The sequence below is a fragment of the Aethalodelphis obliquidens genome, unplaced genomic scaffold (genome assembly GCF_003676395.1).
Source record: "Aethalodelphis obliquidens isolate GAN/ISIS:26980383/991018 unplaced genomic scaffold, ASM367639v1 scaffold26, whole genome shotgun sequence".
Taxonomy (NCBI): Eukaryota; Metazoa; Chordata; class Mammalia; order Artiodactyla; family Delphinidae; genus Aethalodelphis; species Aethalodelphis obliquidens.
The window spans coordinates 17,603,908-17,624,807 of NW_020837970.1; the positions used below are offsets into that span (position 1 = coordinate 17,603,908).

At 44.5% G+C, this 20,900-nt stretch overlaps 1 protein-coding gene across 2 annotated transcripts in view; it reads left to right on the plus strand.

The window, feature by feature from the left end:
- The window catches only part of THSD4 (thrombospondin type 1 domain containing 4), a 576,361-nt gene that overhangs the window by 13,463 nt on the left and 541,998 nt on the right, over window positions 1-20,900 (plus strand). For both annotated transcript variants that reach the window (XM_027123511.1, XM_027123512.1), the window contains exon 2: window positions 13,703-13,810. In XM_027123511.1, coding sequence (XP_026979312.1) covers window positions 13,782-13,810 — 29 coding nt within the window. In that variant the 5' untranslated portion in view covers window positions 13,703-13,781. The remainder of the gene's footprint in view (window positions 1-13,702; window positions 13,811-20,900) is intronic.

Consider the following 20,900-nt stretch of genomic DNA (forward strand, 5'->3'; position numbering starts at 1 on the left):
ACCTCTGCCTGCCTCTAGACAGTCTGATGGCCTATGGTGAGGGGTTTGGAGCTTAATTCTGGCTGGAATTGTTGTTGTAGAAGCATGGGAAGGAGCACCAAGGCGTATGTCTGGCACATGGTGAATGTGGGATAAACTTTGTTCTCTCTTCTCCCTTTCTTTTCCTCCCCACCCAAATGTTCTGTATATTTGGTCAGCTCTAAAACATGCTGAGCCTCTTTGAAATTGTTACTTTGGTTCTTTCCACATGCAGTAAAGTCACTAACCTTTTTAAATGGAAACAAAAACAAAGGCTGTTAGAAAGCAGTTTCCCCTCCCGGGTCACCAGCTTTCCCTTGCTGGAGAATAAGCAGTGCTGTGCTGAGACCGCGGCCAGGGCCAGAAGAGAGGCCCCAGGTCCAAGGCAGGCGCCTCCAGCTGGGTGCAGACCCAGCTCTCCAGCCAGGAGGGGGGCGTCTGGTCTGCTGGCTGCTCTGAGGTCCTCAGCTCCTGGGTGTTTCTTGGTTTCAGAGATTCCAACGGTAGGAAAGCCAGGATCCTCTCCAGATGGGAGACCACCAGCCCCGAAGGTGACTGTGATGCTGTGGTTCTTGGCTCTCGAGTGTGCTTTTGCTGTGTGTGTTGGATGGAAGGCCCGTCTTGAGTAGACATGTGTTTGTGTTGTTCAGGGGGCTGATGTGCACAACCACGTGTGCTTTCTGGCCTGGGGTCTGGCAGGATGTGAAGAGAGGCAGCCACTATCCTTTGGCTGGTGAGATTTTGCACTGTTATGTTGGGGAGGGGGCTGGCATTCTTCCTGTGCTTTTGGAGCTCTTTGGTTTATAGACAAGTGGTCTTGGAGCTGAGGGCATGGACGTTGAGTCCTGACTTTGCTACCGCTTTGCCATTTGATCTCCAGTAACCCATCCTACTCTGTCTCTGGGGTCACTAATTCCTCACTCCTGAATGAATGGTGATAGCCATTTCTGGGGGCCCATTTCTCAGCTGAGACATGTGGGGAGCCTGGACTTTCACTCCCATCCAGCAGCAGTAAGGCGTCCTTGCCCCTCCCCGCTGGGTGGTCAGAGGAGACCTAGTGGAGAGTCAGGACTCTTACCACCACCCAGTAGTAATGAGGCCATGCATCTCCTCCCACTCTCTGCCTTCCCCCAGTGGTGCCAGTGGAGGCCTTGTGAGGCACAGTGATGTGGCCCTCCTACCCCTCCCAGCCAGGGAAGTATCAGTGGAGACTTGTTGGGGAGCTGAAACCCCCTCCCCTGTCAGCAGTAATGATGAGCCCTCCTCCCCCCTTAGGAGGCCAAGTGATCAGGTAGGATTCCCCTTCCTCAGCTGGAGCAGTGTCAGAGGAAGCCAGCTAAAATGGAAGGTTTAAGTAAGTTCTAGAGCCTCATAACGTAATACCTAAGATGTCCAGGTCTTAATTGAAAACCACTCGTCACACCAAGATGCATGGAGATCTCAAGCTTAATGAGAAGAGACAACACTGAGGTGACAGGGAAGTGGCAATTATCTGACGAAGACTTTGAAGCAGTCATCATAAACATGCTTCAGTGAGCAGTTATGAACATGCTTGACACAAACGGGAAAAAAAATAGAAAGTCTCAGCAAAGAAACAAAAGGCATAAAGAAGAACCAAATGAAAATTTTAGAATGGAAAAAGACAGTAACCGAAACAAAATCACACTGGATGGGCTATACAGAAGAATGGAGATGACAAAGGAAAGAATCAGTGAATTTGAAGACATAACCATAAACATTCCCCAATCTGAACGACAGAGAGAAAATAGACGAGAGGAAGAGAAAAAGAGCAGATCCTCAGGGGACCTGACATTTGGGTCTTTGAAATCCCAGTAGAGGGGAAAGAGGGTAGGACTGAAAAAGTTCTCAATAGACTAATTGCTGAAAACTCCCCAAGGTTAGGATGAGACACAAGCCTCCAATTCAAGAGCTTAGTAAGTTCCGAACAGGATAAACCCAAAGAAATCCATACTGAGATATCTCATGCTCAAACTTCTGAAAATAATTTTGAAAAAGAAGAAAGTAGGAGGAGTCAGTCTCCCAAGGTTTCAAGACTTATAGCCACAGTAATCAAGACCGTGTGGGGTTGACACAGGGACAGAAGAGAGAACCTAGAGGAGTGCCTATCTGATTTTTGGCAAAGGTGCTTAGGGAAATCAGAGAAACACTTACTGCAGTGATATGGATGGTGACTTGGAAGAGGCTGGTAGTAGATGGAGAGGAGAGGGGAGGGTTTACCTGAGAGACAGTTCCAAGCAAAGAATTGACAGCTGGCAAGAGATGAGGTCTTAGGGCTCATGGGAGGGGGAAATCACAGAAGCCCAGGCAGGCTTTGAGCTTTGTTCATTGGAAGAATAGCGATACCACCATCAAAGTAGGAAAGCTCGGCAGGAAGAGGACTTTGTGTGGAGCTGGTGACCAGGTCCTTTTATCATTAAGCATGTGTGGGCCATCAGCAGGAGGAAACTAGAAGTACAGGAAAACAGTCTGAATGAGAGGGTAGGCCTTGAGACGTTGGGGTTTTTTTTGCGGTACGCGGGCCTGTCACTGTTGTGACCTCTCCCGTTGCGGAGCACAGGCTCCAGACGCGCAGGCTCAGCGGCCATGGCTCACGGGCCCAGCCGCTCCGCGGCATGTGGGATCTTCCCGGACCGGGGCACGAACCCATGTCCCCTGCATCGGCAGGCGGACTCTCAACCACTGTGCCACCAGGGAAGCCCAAGACACTGGGTTTTTGAGACCTCTGCATGAGATAATAATCAAAGAGGTCAGAATGTAAGAGTGCTTACCCAGTGTACAGAGCTCATTAGCAGGGGATGGGTTGTGGTTGATATTTTTCTAGTCCTGGTTTGGGTCACAGGGGGAGCAGACAGAGGAGACCGGCAGGGAACAGACGCAAATGGCTGCTGACGATTGGGTTCAAGAAAAAGGGTACGGTAACAGTTTTATTCTTGCTAAACCCAATTGTCTTTTACTGTCCCCCTTGACCTTTGGGTGACCTTTGACTTCAGCGACTTGCCTCTCTTGGTTTCCTTGAAAATATTTCCTGATTCACAAGATGGCTGTCTGTTTTTCATTATCATAATCTTTTAATCATGGCACCCGATTTCAGCTTTACCTAATACCAGCCCATCACAGAGTTGTGTCAGGGAAATAAGACTAATTTGCTGGGGTTTTGCTTCCCTCTGTAAGGATATATGAGCCTTTCAGCCTACACCGCACAGCAGTGATTGTTACAAATCATTGACTAGATTTCTATCGCTTAAAAAAATAATGACATAACTCAAATGTCAATGCAGAAGCCCCAAGAGCTGAGCAGGAAAAGGCAAATCCTTCTCTCTGATGTTCAGAAGCGCCAAGGGCAGAGTATGTGGCCGGCTGATTTATGGTGGCCGAGGCACACGGAGCCGGGATGTGTTCTGGACGGGTAAGTGCATGGGGGCGCTGAGATGATATGCTGGACTCAAGGCCAAAGCTGCCGTGGAGGGAACGGGGCAGAGCACAACCTCATATACAGCAGCTCCCCTGGCTCGGCCCAGGCTGCAGCCTGCACTGTGCAGCCGGTAAATGTGAACTCAAGCAGCTCACCAGGAAATGTGTATCTGATGCAGTGTGTCAGGGGACCTGAGAGGCAGCTTAATGGAGTGCTGACACAAGCCAGGACTCGACAGCAGGGCTTGGGTTCCATCATGCTGCTGCCCTTTACTAGGGGCATATTGCTTCTGATGACCTCGGACACAGTGCTTCACTGCTCGCAGCCTGTTTCCTTCTGTGTAAAATGGATATATCAGTAGCACCTACCTCGTAAAGTAATGTTTGAAGAGTGTTCAGCGCAGTCTGTCAGGTATTATACACTCAATAAAAATTAAAAGTCTGTAGTCTGATGTGGACATGGTGGGAGGAAGAGGAGGGTGGGATGAATTGGGAGATTAGGATTGACATCTATACACTACCATGTGTAAAATGGATAGCTAGTGGGAACCTGCTATAAAGCACAGGGAGCTCACCTCGGTGCTCTGTGATGACCTAGATGGGTGGGATGGGAGGGTGGGGTGGGAGGGAGGTCCAAGAGGGAGGGGATATATGTATACTTATAGCTGATTCACTTCACTGTACAGCAGAAACTAACACAACATTGTAAAGCAATTATACTGCAATAAAAAAAAAAAATCTCTAGTCTGAGCTTTGCCTCTAATTAGCTGCGATACTTTGCACCAGTCAGCTTATTTCATTGAGCAATCAGTTTATTCATCTGTGAATCATGATTACAAAATAATGGATTTGGAGAGTTGGGTTGGAAACTCCCAGTTTTTGTGTGCTTTGTGATTCTGTGATGAGATGTCAATCAGACAAGTCACAAAGGAAATGATAGATTTAAAGACAAAATAAAAACTTATTTGCGTAAAAGTTACAAGCAAAATTAAAAGACAAAAATCAAACTGAAAGAACTTGACAAAATAAGGGTCAGTGTCCTTAATATAGAAGCAGCTTCTTAAAAATCAACAGAAAACATTGTGAACTGTACTGAAAAACTGGCAAAAGAGGTAAGAAATGCACAGAAGAGATAGTACACATGACTAATAAAAATGAAAAACGATTCCAACTTTACTAGTAATTGAAGCAATACAGTTAAAATGACTTACCTTTTTTGTTTTTTGTTTTTTTGGCCTATTGTGACTAACACACTGAATGCCCACCCTGTACGAAGCAAAGTTATTACTCAAAGGTTTCCTGCGAGTATGGACAGACCACATTTTCCACACGCTCTTGCAGTTAGGTATGGCCATATGACTAATAGAATATGAGTGGCAGTGATTTGTTAACGGCTTCTCAAAGCTGTTAGCTCAATCCCCCATGCTTTCTCTTTTCCCTTGTTTGTTCACGGGCTGGAAAGTAGAAAAAAAAACAGCTGAGGATTCCGAGGCTCTAGACAATGGTGGAGCCGCTAGATGAAAAGAGAGTGGGTCCCTGGATGCCTGCGTGCCTGTGTGGAGCAGTGCGCCCCTTCCAAGCCACATCAGACAATGAATTGAGCAAAAACTTTTTGTTGTGTTAAGGCTTTGAAACTCTAGGATGGTTTGTTGCAGCTCTTAGCCCACCCTAACTAATTATGGATCAAATTTAAAAAGATTATAATGCTAACCTTATTGGCAAGTATGTTTATTTCATCCACTACAGTGGGATTTTAGGTGGGTATGCTCTTTTTGAAAACAGCCCATATGTAAGAAGGACCTTAAGTAATGATACCTTTTGGCTTAGTGATTCTGGTTTTAGGAATCTACCGTAAGGATCTAAGCAGAGAAACAGATAAAGAATTTCCTATAAAGATACTCATCACAAATTCCAACAATAAGGGAACTACTTAGATATGTTATCCAGCTTCCATGGGGTGAACTATTATACAGTGATTAAATGAGATGTTTATGATTTAAAGTCAAAAATAGAATGCAAAACTGTATAAGTGACTTTGTATATGTAGAATAGACAGATAATATAGCTAAGCATTAAGCATAGAAAAAAGACCAGAAGGAAGAACACCAAAAGCATTCAGAGTGGTTAACCTGGAATGTGAGGCTATGAGTAATTATAGCTCTCCTCTTTACGTTTTCCTGTAGTTTTCAATTTTTCCTCAATAAACATGTGCCATTGTATAGACAGTTTTTTTCTAAAAGACTATCCTATTAGCTATGTTCCACCCAGCCTTGAAGTCTCACCTAGATCTATCTTGTGGATGAATTTAATGCTTGCTGTCTGTGAGTTTGTCTTTTAGTGTTAGTGCACGTGGCGTACCCACTTCCCCGACATGTGTGTGTGTGTGGTGCATACACAGATGTACACAGGTGTTTGCCAGAGTGCCAAGAGGCCATTTGCAGATGCCAGGACCTTATATCATGAGGAGGGGAAGGTGGACGAGGAGGGGAGCGCAGCCTGAGCCAAAGCTGCCATCAGTCTTACGGCCACCTGCCTTTGACCAAAGTTCATCATCACCTTGGAGAAGGCCTGGGTAGCACATCAGAAAATCTGTGTCTCCTGTGCAGAGCTCGGGCTGTGGAAGTCTGATCGTGTTTCCTTTGATGAGTACAATCCAGGGGTTACAAGCCACTCTGGCAGAGGACGCTGGGGAGAGGTTGAGTCTGAGTGGGGAAGAAGGCTGGAGTCTGTCTCTAGGTATCTTCGATTCCTAGGTAGGGTGGCCTGCATCACATCACAGCTGTTTATTCGTGTGTCCAAGTAGGGCAGAGAAGGTCACTGATGGTGTTAATTTCAGAAACAATTAGCAGTCGCTACAAAACAGGAAAGTCTATTCAGATTATGGGCTGGGCATCAGGACGTTGGAAATGTAGTATGGTCATGCTTGAAGAGAATGTCCTCCGAGTAAGATTGAATGTTAAGGTCTCTGTCATCACAGAACACCTATTGGGCCCCCAGCTGCTGTTCTAGGCACCAGGAATATAAAAAATAAGTCTTTGAGAAAAGTTTTTACTCTTCTGTATTGTCCTGTTTTGGGGAGGAAAGGAAAGCACAAACCATGATGATACACTGTGGCAGTTGCTAGGTTGGAGTTCTGCATATGCGACTTACACAGAAGTAAAGAAATTTAACCAAGTTTATCAAGTGCTGTAAATCAAGTGACTAAGGAATATTTGGAGAAGAGAAAGTGCTCTTACTCCAAATGCATTTCTTCCTTCCATCTGCAGTATCATGTCATCCGAAATTGAAAAAGCAACTCTCTACAGAAGCAGGAACAAATGGCTCATTTATTGAAAATATCTTGCCCACCTGATATTTCTACCCTTGACTGTTTCCCTTAGTTACCTGGGAAGCGTTTTTTAGGACTGAGAACAAATATACACCACATCAATGTTGATGACCATGAAAATGATGTAGTTTGCATTGAAATCCTTGACTAATCTGTGCTGATTACCTAGTTTCTCCAGGGAAGAAAGGAGAAGTAAGGTGTTTCCTTTAATGAGTTAGCAAAACCCACTGTAATGTGTTTGCTTAATAGTATCCGGGGAGTTTTAAGATCTTCTTAACATTTTTACCTAATTCAGATTCTCTGGATTTTCAGGATGCTCTGGGCAAGCCAGCCAGTTTGCAGAATGGAGGTTCAGTGGAAAGAAATGAGTTCTGTGGCTGGGTTTGAATGTGATGGGAAAAAAGGATGGGCTTTGCAAGGGGTAGGAGAAAAGACCAAATACTGAGAGCAGAGGGAGTGTCAGGAGAACATACCTCTGGCCTCAGGTCAGGAGGGGGAGACTGGAAAGGTGAGGGGGGCGGTGCTGAGGCTCCAAGGTCAGCTTTCCTGAATACCCTGCTGCCTGAGGCAGGATTTCCTGAAAGGGCTGTGGCGAGTGATGATGGCCAGCAGAGGGCTGGGGAGGGTCGGACCCTCCGTGGAGGCAGCACACATCTGCCGTGGGCCGGTGCCTTCATTCTTTCTCCAGGGCAGTCTGTAGCCATTCACTGAACACCAGCAATAGAACCTAGAGAGAAATCAGACATGGGCCCGCATCCTAAGAAGTAAAAGTCTATTGGAGACACGTGCTGTTCATCCTCCATTCATTCATCAAACTTTTATTGCAGGGCCACTCTGTACCAGGCAAAGATGAGTAAAGATGACAAGATGAATAAACTTATCCCTGGCCTTGAGAAGCTCCCCAACCAGTGAGGGACAAGCGTAAACAGAACATAAGAGCGAGCGTGCCTGGTATCTGTTAAAAGAGATGATAATCCCTTCTCTTTTAAGCTTCTAGACCCTGTCCTGTACCTCCCATTGTTGTCTGGCAAATTTACCCACCGTATTGTTAATTATTGGTGACTCTTTTGAGAAAGGATATTTCTTTCTCAAAAGAATAACGTAAGTGCTAATAACAAAAGTCCACTGTGCTATTTACTTCCTTGGACTGCTGGCATTCCTTTTGCCTGTACCAGCCATTGGGCACTCAGTCTAGGGTAATGTACTGTTGTGAAAGAAATCTTCATTTATGTATTTTTGTATTTATTTGTCTGCCTCAGTAAGAGCGTAAGCTTCTCAAGGGCAGGGATTCCCACCCCCCTTGTCATATGTAGTATCTGGTGCGAAGCTTCCTAACTCAATAGGTATTGAAAGCTCATTAGCTGGTAACCTGATTGCCCCACATACAAATGTTCAAGGACTTCAGGATCACTGGTCCCAGCCCTGCAGGAGACATGGGACCACTCTGATGTGTTGCGACTTGAGGAACCCATTCAACGTATCCATTGAGACCTAGAGTGTTCCTTTATCTCTAAACTAGTACTCGAGATGGCACCTGGGAAAGGATGTAGACCAGCAGCAGACACAGGCTCTGTTTTGATCCTTTAAGCCAGCCCTGTTCGTATGTGGGTAGCAGGCAGTATCAAATGATGGTTAAGTGCATAAACTCTGGGCTCAGGCTGCCTGGGTTTGCATTGTGACTTTCCCACCTACTAGCTGGGTGACTTTGGAAACGTTATTTAACTTCTCTGTACCTCCATTTCTCAATGGTATCTCCTTCATGGGGTTGTTGTGAGGATAAAATGAGTTAATATAAAGCACTTAGAAAACCATCTGACACATGGTAAACACTCAGTAGATGTTTGCTCGAGTCCCCAGCTACATTATTATTATTCTTATCTGAAATAATAGGTTATTAAATTGCTCATCTCGGCTCACTTTGCTGTAGGTGATGTTCATGGCACAGTCAAGTCATGTCCTGAAATGTTTCATCTCCCAGCAAAGAGGTGAGGTACACCCAGTCCCCTTGGGGTAGCATCCATCCATCCATTCATTCATCTGTTGAGTGTCTAGCTATGATTCTCTACCAGGTGGGAGGTAGTGAGTCTAATAAAGTGAAAAGAGGGGAAGCCCTGTGGTTGGTGGTCTGTATTCAAGTCCAAGCCCTACCCTCCACCAATCGTGTGGCCTAAGTTTTGCTATGAGAATTAAATAACATGCTTATATCGCGTATCAGGTGTGTAGTGTAGTAAAAGTTGATTCCTGACTTTCTTGACTTTTCTTCCACTTTCCTGTTAATGGAAGACAAAGGTAGGTTGGACGCACTGATGTTGGGGGCCGACATCCTAGTACTTTGGTCCACAGACAACTGGACCAATCAGGTGGGGGCTCTGCACACAGTGGGCTGAGGTTCTGAGAGACGATATTTCCGGGGGAGAAGCCTGTGCGTGACGGCGAGGAGGGCAGGAGGGGGATCTGGGGTCTGCAGTTGGGATGTGGCCGCAAGGTGGTCTTTCTGAACCCAGACCTGAGAGGCTGATCAGACCCTTCTCTTTAGGGTGCACTGAAATCAGGGGGCGTCTTCCAGGGGTTCTGGTCAGGCCAAGAGGAGAAGGGGCAGGAAGGATACTCAGAGGTGGCCTGTGGGAAAGGGGCAGCACAACAGAGCCAATGTCCAGGGCACAGTGGCCCCTTCTGGGGTCAGGGAAGCCAGCTCCTGCCCTGGGTTACATCTGTTGTGGCCCCTCTTTCCGTCCCCTCCATCCCAAGCCTTCGTACCTCCTGTCACATCCTTCCTGTTCCCCAGGTGTGTGGGGACTGTGACTTTGGCCTGAACCAAATCAGGTGACTTGTCCAGCCTTCCTGCAGGGTCTTTGTGGAAAGGAGAGCCGGCGGGGCCTCCATCGGCCAGGGAACATATGTTTTAACAGAAACTAGATCGTTCGATTTTTTTGTTCACTGTCAAGAAAGGTTATAAATCAACAGGAGCAAACCCCCAAAGGTGACTCGCTCCACAGATAGCATGTTTACTCAATCCCCGGCGCTGTTGCCAAATGGATTTTCGGGAAACCTCACTTTCATCAGGTCCCTCCCTGCTCCAGAACCTACAAGGGCTCTTTCTTCCCCATCTCGTCAAAATTCTCCTGGCGCTTGCCAGGGCTTGGGTAACGTGTCTTCGCCACATCTTCACAGTTTTACTCCTTCCTCACAGTGAGAATCCTGCAGTGCCTTCTGATCCTCCAGAGCCAGGGCTTTTAAACTTTTCTGACCGGTAGCCACAGTGAGACAGACTCACTTAGCCTTACTGTGTGTGATAAATGCTGGTATTTTCTTTTTTGTTCTTTTCTATTTCATTAAAAAAAATGCAGGTCATGACTCACGCAGTTGATTTCATGACAGACTAATGAGTTGTGACCCACAGTTTGAAAAGCAGAGCTGATTTAGCACATAGTAATCGTGTTAGCACGTCCAAGCTTGTACTGTTCACTGCAGGACAGGCCAGTCAATCGAGAGACGAGCTGTTGGGGCAAGGAATAGCGACTTTATTCAGAAAGCCAGCAGACGAGAAGATGGTGGACTCGTGTCCCAAAGAACCATCTTACCCAGGTTTGGACGCTAGTTCCTTTTATAGAACAAAGAAAGGGAGGTGAGGAGGTAAAGGTGATAAGTTGTTAGCAATATTTCCTGGTTCCGGCCAGACTCCAGAGGGGTTGTGTTAATTTCTTTCTTCCTGCAGCCATTCACAGGTAGGCCTGGTCAGGAAGTTTCCTGTGAGCTAAACAAAGGTATTTTAACTTAACACTCAGGCATGGGAGGCAGGGTTCCTGGAGAATGGGCCATTATGTATACTTTAAGCTCTAGGCAACATCCCTTGAGTGATTAATTTGTAGAAAAAGCAATAGAATACAAAAGTTAAAGAAACAGATCCAACATGGAGTCAGATTTGTTCTTCCCTCTTACAATCATAGAGACCCAAGTGAATATCAGGAAATAGCAGAGCTGCTACCGGCTCTTCCAGGACACGCTCATCAACAATTTCATAAGATAAAAGTGACCCGTCTAATCTGACAAGAAGTTGGTCAAAAAAACATTCAGGAGTAACGGCCTCCACAGATTGTTTTTGATTGCACACCCCATCAGTAAAGAATGTTTGCGCATACAACGCTAATCTATGTTTGGTTATTTTTTTAACCTATCAATGTATGATGTGACCACATAAAACATACACTCAAAATATAAATTGTAAAAGGGTGACATAAAGATGAAAGGAACCATATTTTAAAGTGACATGCTAATTGTGATGGCTTCATTCTATCATCAGCAAATATCTGAAGGCGAAATACACAGAACGAGGTTCATGGTTATCAGCAGAGGTTGTAAATCTATTTTCAAACTGTTCTGATAATTTAACATGTTTTTCTGGTTGACTTCTTGTCAGATTTGGAAACCACTGCTTTATAGCACACTGTCTTCCCTCAACGTTGCCCTTCCTTTCCTGACAAAACTAAAAAAGCTCAGTTAGCACCTCCTTTTGCTACCTCAGTCCACCAGAAATCTGGAGGGGGTGGGGGGAGTCCCCTTTGAGACGTCTTTCCCTTGCCCCCCTCACCCATTCATTTTCCACATTCTGGGGATTTCGCTTCTCAGTAGGGGGTCAGCTCTTCCTGGGGTTTCCTTTGATTGCTACAGTTCCCACCACGCTACTTCCTTCCTTCTTCCTCCCAGTTCCTCACGTGCCTTTACATGTGCGATTCCCTCTCCCTGGGATGCCCCCCTCCCTCTTCACCTGCCTGACTCCCGCTCACCCCTCAAGGCCCAGCATAAAGGTCTTCCTCAGAGAGACCTTCTCTGACTACTGCCCAGTATACTTTCTGAGGCACCTTGCACTTTCTTTGAAGGCAGGGACCATGCTTGGTGTGTGTGAGTGTGTGTGTGTGTGTGTGTGTGTGTGTGTGTTTATGTGTGTGTATCTAGCACCTAGGTCCTGTAGTCTCAGTAAGTATCTGATATGCACAACAACCCTATGAGGTAGTTATAGACAGTATCCCCATTTTACAGATGAGGAAATTGAAAGCCAAAAGGGTTAATTGCCTAAGGTCACCTGCTTAATACATGGAGGTACTGGTCTTAGATCCAGGTCTTTCAGATTACAACGTGTACACTCTTACCAAACACCTTGGATTGTTCTTTTGTAACCCACATAGGCTAAGGGCTGATTTTCAGTCCCATCTTCCTTGCTGATACCTGACCAGCCCTCTCTAGTGATTCTCCTTCTCTTGAATTAGCTGGATGTATGCTCAGGGTCTCTGTATAGCACTATTTACCCTGCGTTGTTCTGGATAACACCAACCTTTTCCCACACGATTCCATGTCCCTAAATCTTATCCATGTAAGCTAGGTTGTAAACAAGACTCTGCATTGCCTCATCTTTTGAATTCCATAGCACCTTGGAGAGGACCTGAGCACCCCACATGAGTAAATAATTACTGATTCGTTGATCATTATCGGGAGCTTGGCAAAGATCGCATCTGACTCCCAAGTTAAATCCCGTCTTTGTGCATATCCGCTTCGCGGCCAAGAGCAAGAAGACCGTGCCTCGGATTCAGAGGAGTTTTAACTGTTCCAATTTGCACTTGTTGGCCTTCTTCCTGGTGGATCTCAGTGTAACTTTTGGCTGAGACCCAAGAATTTAAGGGTCTTCAATACCATGAGTAATTTCATGAGTTGCTGATGGCTAATTAGGGGCGATTACATTCAAGAGGCTTGATTTTCTTACTAACCCCCAGAAAGGGCTGGTGGTAACTTTAAAAATCTTCTTTCCCCCTGCAAATGGAATTTTCTGATTCTCCTGACCGTCTTTGCGTAAGTCCTTGTAATTTATCCCCCATCTCCCGTTTCTAGTGAGAAGGAAATTTGCAATCCTGAGAAGAATTTGGAAACCAATGATTTTGGAAAACTCTGGGGTTCAAGCCAGGGATTGAACCCGGGCCACCGCAGTGAAAGCGCCTAGCTCTAACCACGGACCACCAGGGAACTGTGCAGAGCTACTTTTAATTGAGCGTCCTCTGTTCCAGGCACTGGGCTAAGCGTATGACATGTGTCCATTCATTTAATCTTCATAATCTGCCACAGTTCTTTAGGCCATATTTTTTGAACAGTTTTATTGAGATGTAATTCACATACCATACACTTCTCCAATTTAATGTGTACAATTAAACTTTCTTTAGTGTATTCACAGGATTGTGCAATCATCTAAAATCACAATCTAATTTTAGAACATTTTTGTCACCCCAGGAGGAAACCTCAGACCCTCGAATTAGCCCCTCCCCACCCTCCAGACCTTGGTAACCACTAATGTATTTTTTGTCTCTATAGATTTGCCTATTCTGGACATTTCCTGTAAATGGAATCATATAATAAGTGGCCTTTTGCATCTGGCTTCTTTCACTTGTGTAATGTTTTCATGGTTCGTCTGTCTTGTAGCATGTATCCACACATCATTTCTTTTTATGGTTAGGCTGTATTTTTACCCCTACTGTACAGTTGGAGAAACCAAGACACAGAGGTGAAATGACTTTCCTGTGGTCAAGTAGCCTTCAATGTGGATGAAGCAAGATTTCCAACGCACATTTGCCTAATGCCAACTCTGCTCTTAGCTTAGAATCTGAGGTAGTCATACTGATGGGAGTTTATTAAACATCTTCTATGGTTCAGTCACTGTGCTGAGTGTCCTGTAAATTTGTTACCTCATGTTCATACATAATCTGCTTTCATTTGGGCAATCTGGTAACCATAATTGGGCATAACTGGGCAATGGTATTTTTGTCCTAATGTCTTCCATTTGCTCACTTCCGGTTTAATTGGCCAACTTAAGCTGCAGAATCTTAGGCTCTAGAATCTTCCTAAGCAAACGAGGCTAAAAATAGCATTGTTTTTCTTCTGTAGGAGTTGAGTGCCACCCCCATCTGCAGAAAATTGGCAATATCTCTGAGGAGCCCTTGCTTTTCCTGGGATACCCAGCATCATGGTTTCCTGTTTCCTGGAGTCTCTCAGGTAAGTGGAGAACCTTTTAAAAAGAGAACAGGGAAATAAGAAATTTGATATTTGAATTTTACTATATATTTCTTATAATAACTAGCCTTGAGGGCCTGCATCTCACAGATATTTTTTATATGCTGTGTACATATATGTAGTAAATTTGTTATTCACAAAGGCTGCTGAGGCCTGGGGAACTGTGTGCTATGGTGAGAGGTATTTTGGACTGAGATTCAAGTGACTTAGGTTCGATGTTGTGCTCTGCTATTTTTGCTGGGAAACATCTAGGACTCAGATTTTTTTTTTTTTTTTAAATAAAGAGGTCACTGGATTGGTGGGTATTTATCATGGTTGTACAATAGAATCACCTGAAAAACTTTAGAAAATATTGTCCTCTGGCTGTATCCCCACAGACTGTGACTTAATTGATCGAGTGTATTTAGAAGGTGACCTCTCTGGTCCCTTCTGTTCAAAACATCTATGACACACCTGTATGTTTTATTTGATACAGATATCAACCATGCAAAGTAAGTAGAACAAGTAGTATCGTCTCTGTATGCAAATCAGAAAACCAGTGCTTAATTCCTGGTGCTCACTTCCTTCAGGGCAGAGTCAGGGAAAGGGCTTGGTGCTCTAGAATCGAGGCTGTTTTCAAACTTTCCTTAAAATGGTAGACGCCTTTAAAAATTCTTCAGTCAAAATCCTATGTAAAAATCTCAACATACAAATAGCCAACGGCAGCATTTTATTAAGAGAAATTTATTTTAGATGTTTGAGTTTGTAATATTTACACATTATGAGATTAATGAGTCTGTTTGGATAAACATCAAAATTTGAAATCCGATTTATGGATGATGGCTTGTACATCAGTCTCAGCATCTAGTTTATTTTGCGACTGGTTTTAGCTGCATAGTATTAACAAAATCTTGATCCATGCAGGTAAGTAATGGCAATTGGTAACAGTTCTTCAATGCAGCTCATTTTGCAATCTCAGGATACTCTTTAAAGAAATTAATTCAGAATCTAGAAAGGGAAAAGAAGAACTTTTTGTTTCAAAGTTGAGTTGCTTAGGGAGGGTGAGAGGGAGGGAGACACACGAGGGAAGAGATATGGGAACATATGTATATGTATAACTGATTCACTTTGTTATAAAGCAGAAACTAACACACCATTGTAAAGCAATTATACCCCAATAAAGATGTTAAAAAAAAATAATAATCAGCCCATGTTCTTCATTCAAAAAAAAAAAAAAAACAAAATTGAGTCGCTAAGGATATCTTGTAGTTTTTTTTTCCCCCCCTTAACTATATGTTAGTCCCAAATGCTCAGAACTTACACTGGAAAGTAAAACGGTCTGTAATATGTTATTATGACAGTGCCACATGTGATGGCCCAACCAGGGCTAGAGCATTTGCCAGGCAGATGCTCTTAGACCCATGCCTGGCATTTCACTGAGTGTGGTGTGTGTGTGTGTGAGCTTAGTCTGTAACTGCCTGTATAGTTTTACATGAATTGACATGTGCAGGCCTGCAGTCCAAAGACCCATGCAGAGCTATAAGCTTCTTCATCAATGACATAAACAAGTGTGTCAAAAAGAGTCAGAGAAGGCAGGAAAAGCTCCATCCTGAGGCTTCTGCAGAATCCAGCCATGAACAGAGCAGCCCAAGTCTCTTCAGGGTTAGTCTTTGGTATCTAATCTAAATTAGCATGGGTGCATTTTTTTTAGCCATAGTTTAAAACATAATTTAAAAGATATTTCAAGACATAAAATATGTATCCAGTTTGTGGAAGCTGCAACATACTGCTGCAAAACCACAGGGGAATGAGAAATGCAGTTGGACCACTGGGTCACTTTAGGACCGCAGCATATTTGAACAGCAGGACCCAATGGGAGACACAGAAGTGGAGGTCACAGTCATATATTGAATTGGATTGAAAAGAGCAGCAGATAAAGCCTAAGTGTCCCCATGTGGTAAGCAAGTGTAAATCTAGCTGCCATCAGAAAGGCCCCTACAAGTACTGAAGACCCTCAAAATTGTGGCCACCCAGGCTGTACAAGTAGGGCTTCATTTGAGAGAAGTCCCTTTTGCAAAGTTTTTTTTTTTTCTTAATGCTTGGAATTTTAATTGATGCCCCTGCAGTTAATCTCTGTAATGATCTGTGATACGGAGGCCATCTCCCTTCAAGGGAGGCTTGGTGGGCTCACCTCCAAGCTGTGCATTATTTCAGAGAAATTGCCCACAGATTAGAAATTAGCAGGGTGGGAGTTGTTGAAAGCTAGATGTGGCCTTGCTACCCTCCGGGCAGAACTCTGGAAGTCTTGACAGGCCTCCAGGATTATGGTCCTGCTGAAGGGATTGTTTGAACAGAGCTACTCAGCAGGACGTTTCTCCAACAGTCCTGCTGTAAGGACTGGGGAAAGAAAATGTGAGTTATGAGGACGGGAGAGTCTTTGGGAGAGCTCAGCTGAAGATTTCCATCAAGTCTCCTTCTTCATAAGCCAGGTACTCATAAACCATTCTGCATTCTGTTTCTAGGGCCACGTAAATATATTTTAACCCGACAAAAACAAACAAACAAACAAAAACGAGAATATCTTTTGTTTAAATGCCTTTCAAAATGTTCTGGGGTAAAGAGCTATGGTTACTTTAAGAGTGAGAGGTCTTTGATAAAATCGGTAGATGAGAAGCACACAGAGAAACACGAATATTAAGGGCTTTTTAATACTTATCAGGGCAACCAAATACATAAAGATCCATAGGAAAAGCTGGAGGATTTCTCTACCTATAGAGAAAACACCAGAGAAAAATTGGGAGTTAGCTGCCAAGAAAATCCCTGAGAGGAAAAAGAACTTAAGGGGATTCACAGTTCTGATATGCAGAGATTTCGTTTAAAAATCCCTCCCCAGTTCTTGCCAAGCCACAGGGAAACAGAAAGCCAGCCTCCCCGTCATTGAAAGAGATGGAGAAGCCCTGAGTATTAACATAGCAAGAGTGTCTCTGCCCTGCTCAGAATCTGTAGTAATCAAAAGAACCACGGTTAAACCCAGTAGCAGAAGAGACACTAAGATTTTAACTCTAGATGGAGCTGGTTAGCGAGTTGCCATTGAACCTTGGACAAGACTTGGATGCCGTGCAAAACTCAGGGCAGGCGAAATCCGTTTGGACCAAAGGATTGGTCAAGGCTAGATTAAGGTTTGTCACCTGTTACAAGTTAGAGAGGAAAAGGCACTAAGTAATACAGAAGTGTATATATTTCTTAAAGACTTGCTCCAAATTATTCACCTTTTTTTGGGTATGCACAGTTACATCTATGTGTGTTTTTTCAGTGCTTGAGAGGAAGGAAACTCAGTTTTCTCCCTAGAAGCAGTGTAACAAGTGAAGATGGCCACCTACCATGGCCAGCCAACAAAGTCTCTTTAGAGCCAGTCTGCTTGGTCAGGGGCTCTTTCTTTACCTCATGGAGTGCTTTTGTATAGTTGATACAAGTTATCTTTGAGATGAAAACACAGAGGAAAACAAAACTATTGAAAATGCCAAACAAGTGGTTAAAGTTGATTGTGGGGGGGGGGGGGGGGATTCTTATTTTGAATAGTAGTTTTTGAAGAAATGCAGATGTAATTAGAGGGATTATGGGGTTAGATGGTGATTTTTATGGTTCTTACAAAGGAGAGTTCTGGATCATTTTACAGGTTGATGGCCCTAGGTCAAGTGTCTGGTTTTAGTCTTCTGAAAAGTAAGGCTTTTCTTTTCCTTGATACACACAGTAATATTACTGTAATGCCTGTCAGCTACTTCGCTGAGAAATACAACCAGAAGGGATTGAAGAAATGAGAAAGAGAAAGGCGGCTGTTCTTGGGGAACTGAAAAAGATCCTGAATACAAACAACAAGAAGGAAGGGGGTTCAGAAAGTTTACTTGTAAGTGTGAGAAGGAGAATGCCCAAAGTAGTGATAGCTGAAGAATGAAAACTGAGACTCCCCTCGGAGTAGAGAAATATGTGATAATTGGGAAGGGTCATGGGATCAATTAGAGTCCCTATGCCAGTGATCAAGAAATGAGGTGGGGCTTCCCTGGTGGCGCAGTGGTTGAGAGTCCGCCTGCCGATGCAGGGGACACGGGTTTGTGCCCCGGTCCGGGAAGATCCCACATGCTGCGGAGCGGCTGGGCCCGTGAGCCATGGCCACTGAGCCTGTGCGTCTGGAGCCTGTGCTCTGCAGTGGGAGAGGCCACAGCAGTGAGAGGCCCGCATACCGCAAAAAAAAAAAGAAATGGGGTGAAGGAGGAGGAGAAATATGGGCAGGAAGAAAACAGGAAAGAGGAGGGGCAGGAGTGGGAGTGGGAGGGGCAGGAGGGGGAGGGGAGGGGAGGGGAGGGGAGGGGAGGGGAGAGGGGGCAAGAGGAGGAGGGGGAAGAGAATAGGCCAGGCTGGTATCCTAAGTATTGAACTTCAGGTGTCAATAAGGCAGGGCTGAGTTGGTGTAGCCCGCATCTAAACCACTATCCAGGTGATGCTTAATAAATATTTGTTGAATATTGAATGAATAAGTTAATAATTATCCTTCGTGTGAGAGAAAAAATGGAGAAGATTCTTCTTTCCTGATTAGGATCTTCAGTTAACTATAAAAGTAGGTTAAAGCAGAAGATCATACAAATGATACAGACACACACCTTTAACAGTTTATTTTTAACTTAAAACACATGTACGTTCACTCACCAAGTTTTTGATATGGGGGCCAAGGACTTTTCTTTGAGCGTGAACCCCTGATTGTCTTTCTTGCACAAACCACACCCGTAAGCATTATCTGAGGTTTCCATCTGGGTTTCTTTAAAGTGAAATGGGAATCTAAAGACATTTGCAAAGCAATCTGAGTATAGAATGATTCTGGATTTTTATTATTTTTGCCCCTAATCATTTACAGTTGTCTCATCCACACCTAATTTGCCAGTTTTTTTTTTTGTTTTTTTTGGCAACTTGCCTTTATTGAGTCTTTCCAAAGCATTCAGCTTCGTTTGTGCAGAAACAACTACCAACTACTCTTTCTTTTTGCATTCTGCTTCATGGACCTGTGTACTATTTGAATATTTTATGTAATTACAAAGCCCTGGCATCGTCAATTTTGGGACCATGGTTAAACTCCATATAAACACAACTCATCTGGTAGATGCAGAAGAGTACAAGTGTACCAAGGAAGAACCTGCTGGAATCTTTTGTGGGAAACCCGGTAGGAGCCATCTGAATGGTAGGCATACAGGCTAGCAGGAAATAAAATAGATTTTTGGAGGACTGCCCTGGCAAACCCACCCCTATAAAATGATGGCAGGCTTTCAGACAGTATTGATTTTTCTTTGTGCCTGGCACAGTCCTACACCTGGCTGTCATCCTCATCACTCAGAACTTGACTGTGGGATTTGCTAGAACCTTGTGTACCAAAAAGGGTTCAGTGGAGTCAAGGTGTGATCATTGAGCTGCCAACTACCTGTTCCTTGTATACTCGAGTGAATTTATATGACTCAGGTTAACATTGACACCCCTCTCACCCCGGGATCAGAATCAATGTCTCCAACTTGTAGAAACCCACCTTTTAGCATTGTCTTTTTCCTTCCCCAAGTTCTGTTTTTCCAACAGAGAATTCTGGGATGTACTTAGAAAACACTTTCCTGATGAAAGTGTCGGTCACAGCAGCACTTTGTATTTCTTGGTGACTGGCATTTCCTCTCTCTCATTTTTCTTTCTCCCCTCACTTCATTCTCTCCTTCCATTCTTTTATTCACTTGCTACTGATTAGCCCTGAGTTTGGACCAAGATGGTGCTGGTCATTCTGCTTGCTGCAAAGATGTATCAGAACTGTTTCCTCAAGAAGCCTACCATGGAGCAGGGGAATTTACCAAAGGGTCTTGTGTCTTAAAAAGCTGTGCTGTGGGGCTTCCCTGATGGTGCAATGGTTGAGAATCTGCCTGCCAATGCAGGGGACACGGCTTTGAGCCTTGGTCTGGGAAGATCCCACATGCTGCGGAGCAACTAAGCCCGTGTGCCACAACGACTGAGCCTGTGCGTCTGGAGCCTGTGCCCCGCAACAAGAGAGGCCGCGATAGTGAAAGGCCCGCGCACCGTGATGAAGAGTGGCCCCCGCTCGCCGCAACTAGAGAAAGCCCTCGCACGGAAATGAAGACCCAACACAGCCAAAAATAAATAAATAAAATTAAAAAAAAAAAAAAAAGAGCTGTGCTGTGACAGAACACCTCACTTTTCCAGAGACCCCAGTCCAGAAAACGCAAATGACTGTGATAATTGAGAGCCTGGAAATAAGCAATAAGAACCAATATGCAATTAGAATAGGTGTCCGTAAGTCCATGCTCTAAAATGGAAATATTTACTCCACGAAAGCCAGGCAGGCCTTTTCCCTGAGCCGGTTTGATCTTGGCCTCGCTGCAGCTTGGTTGTCTAACGGTTTCCGAGGCCAAGGCGGACCCGAAGGAAGCCGAGTTAAGAGGCGCGGGCTCATCTGTGGGAAGGTAAGCGAAGCCTGCCTGATGGGAGGGAGGAGCTGGCCAAGGGCCAACTGGATTCAGAAAGCCTCAGGCTTCCACGGTGCTCTCAGGCTGCTGTGCTCCAAGGCCGCCACCTTATGCTGCACGAATTGATTAATACTCACTCTGGTGACCCTGAGCCATCTAAACAAGGTTGCTTAAGCACGGCATACTCTATGAGAAAGCAGGGCAAAGAAACAGAATGTATTTTTTTTTTAAGTTTGGGATTTCAATGGTAAGCTTCAATTATTTTAAAATTTAGACTGTTGTCTAGTGAGAGTGGATGCATGAAGTTTTACTGTATCCACTTATTTTCTGATTATTTTTTTGCAAGCAGTGACAGAAAGTAAAACAGACGTGTGAAGCCACAGCCTTATACAGACTGCGGAAGAAAAGTGATGTAATAAAATGGCAAATGCTTGGTTTCAAGGTGTGTTGTGTCCTAGGAGGCCCCAGAGCACGGTGGTTAAGGGTCCAGGCCAAGAATCTGACTTTTGGCATTGAAATCAGGCTTTGCCACTCATTAGGTGTGTGTGCCCTTCAATAAATGACTCTTAGCCTTTCTGTGCCTCAAATTC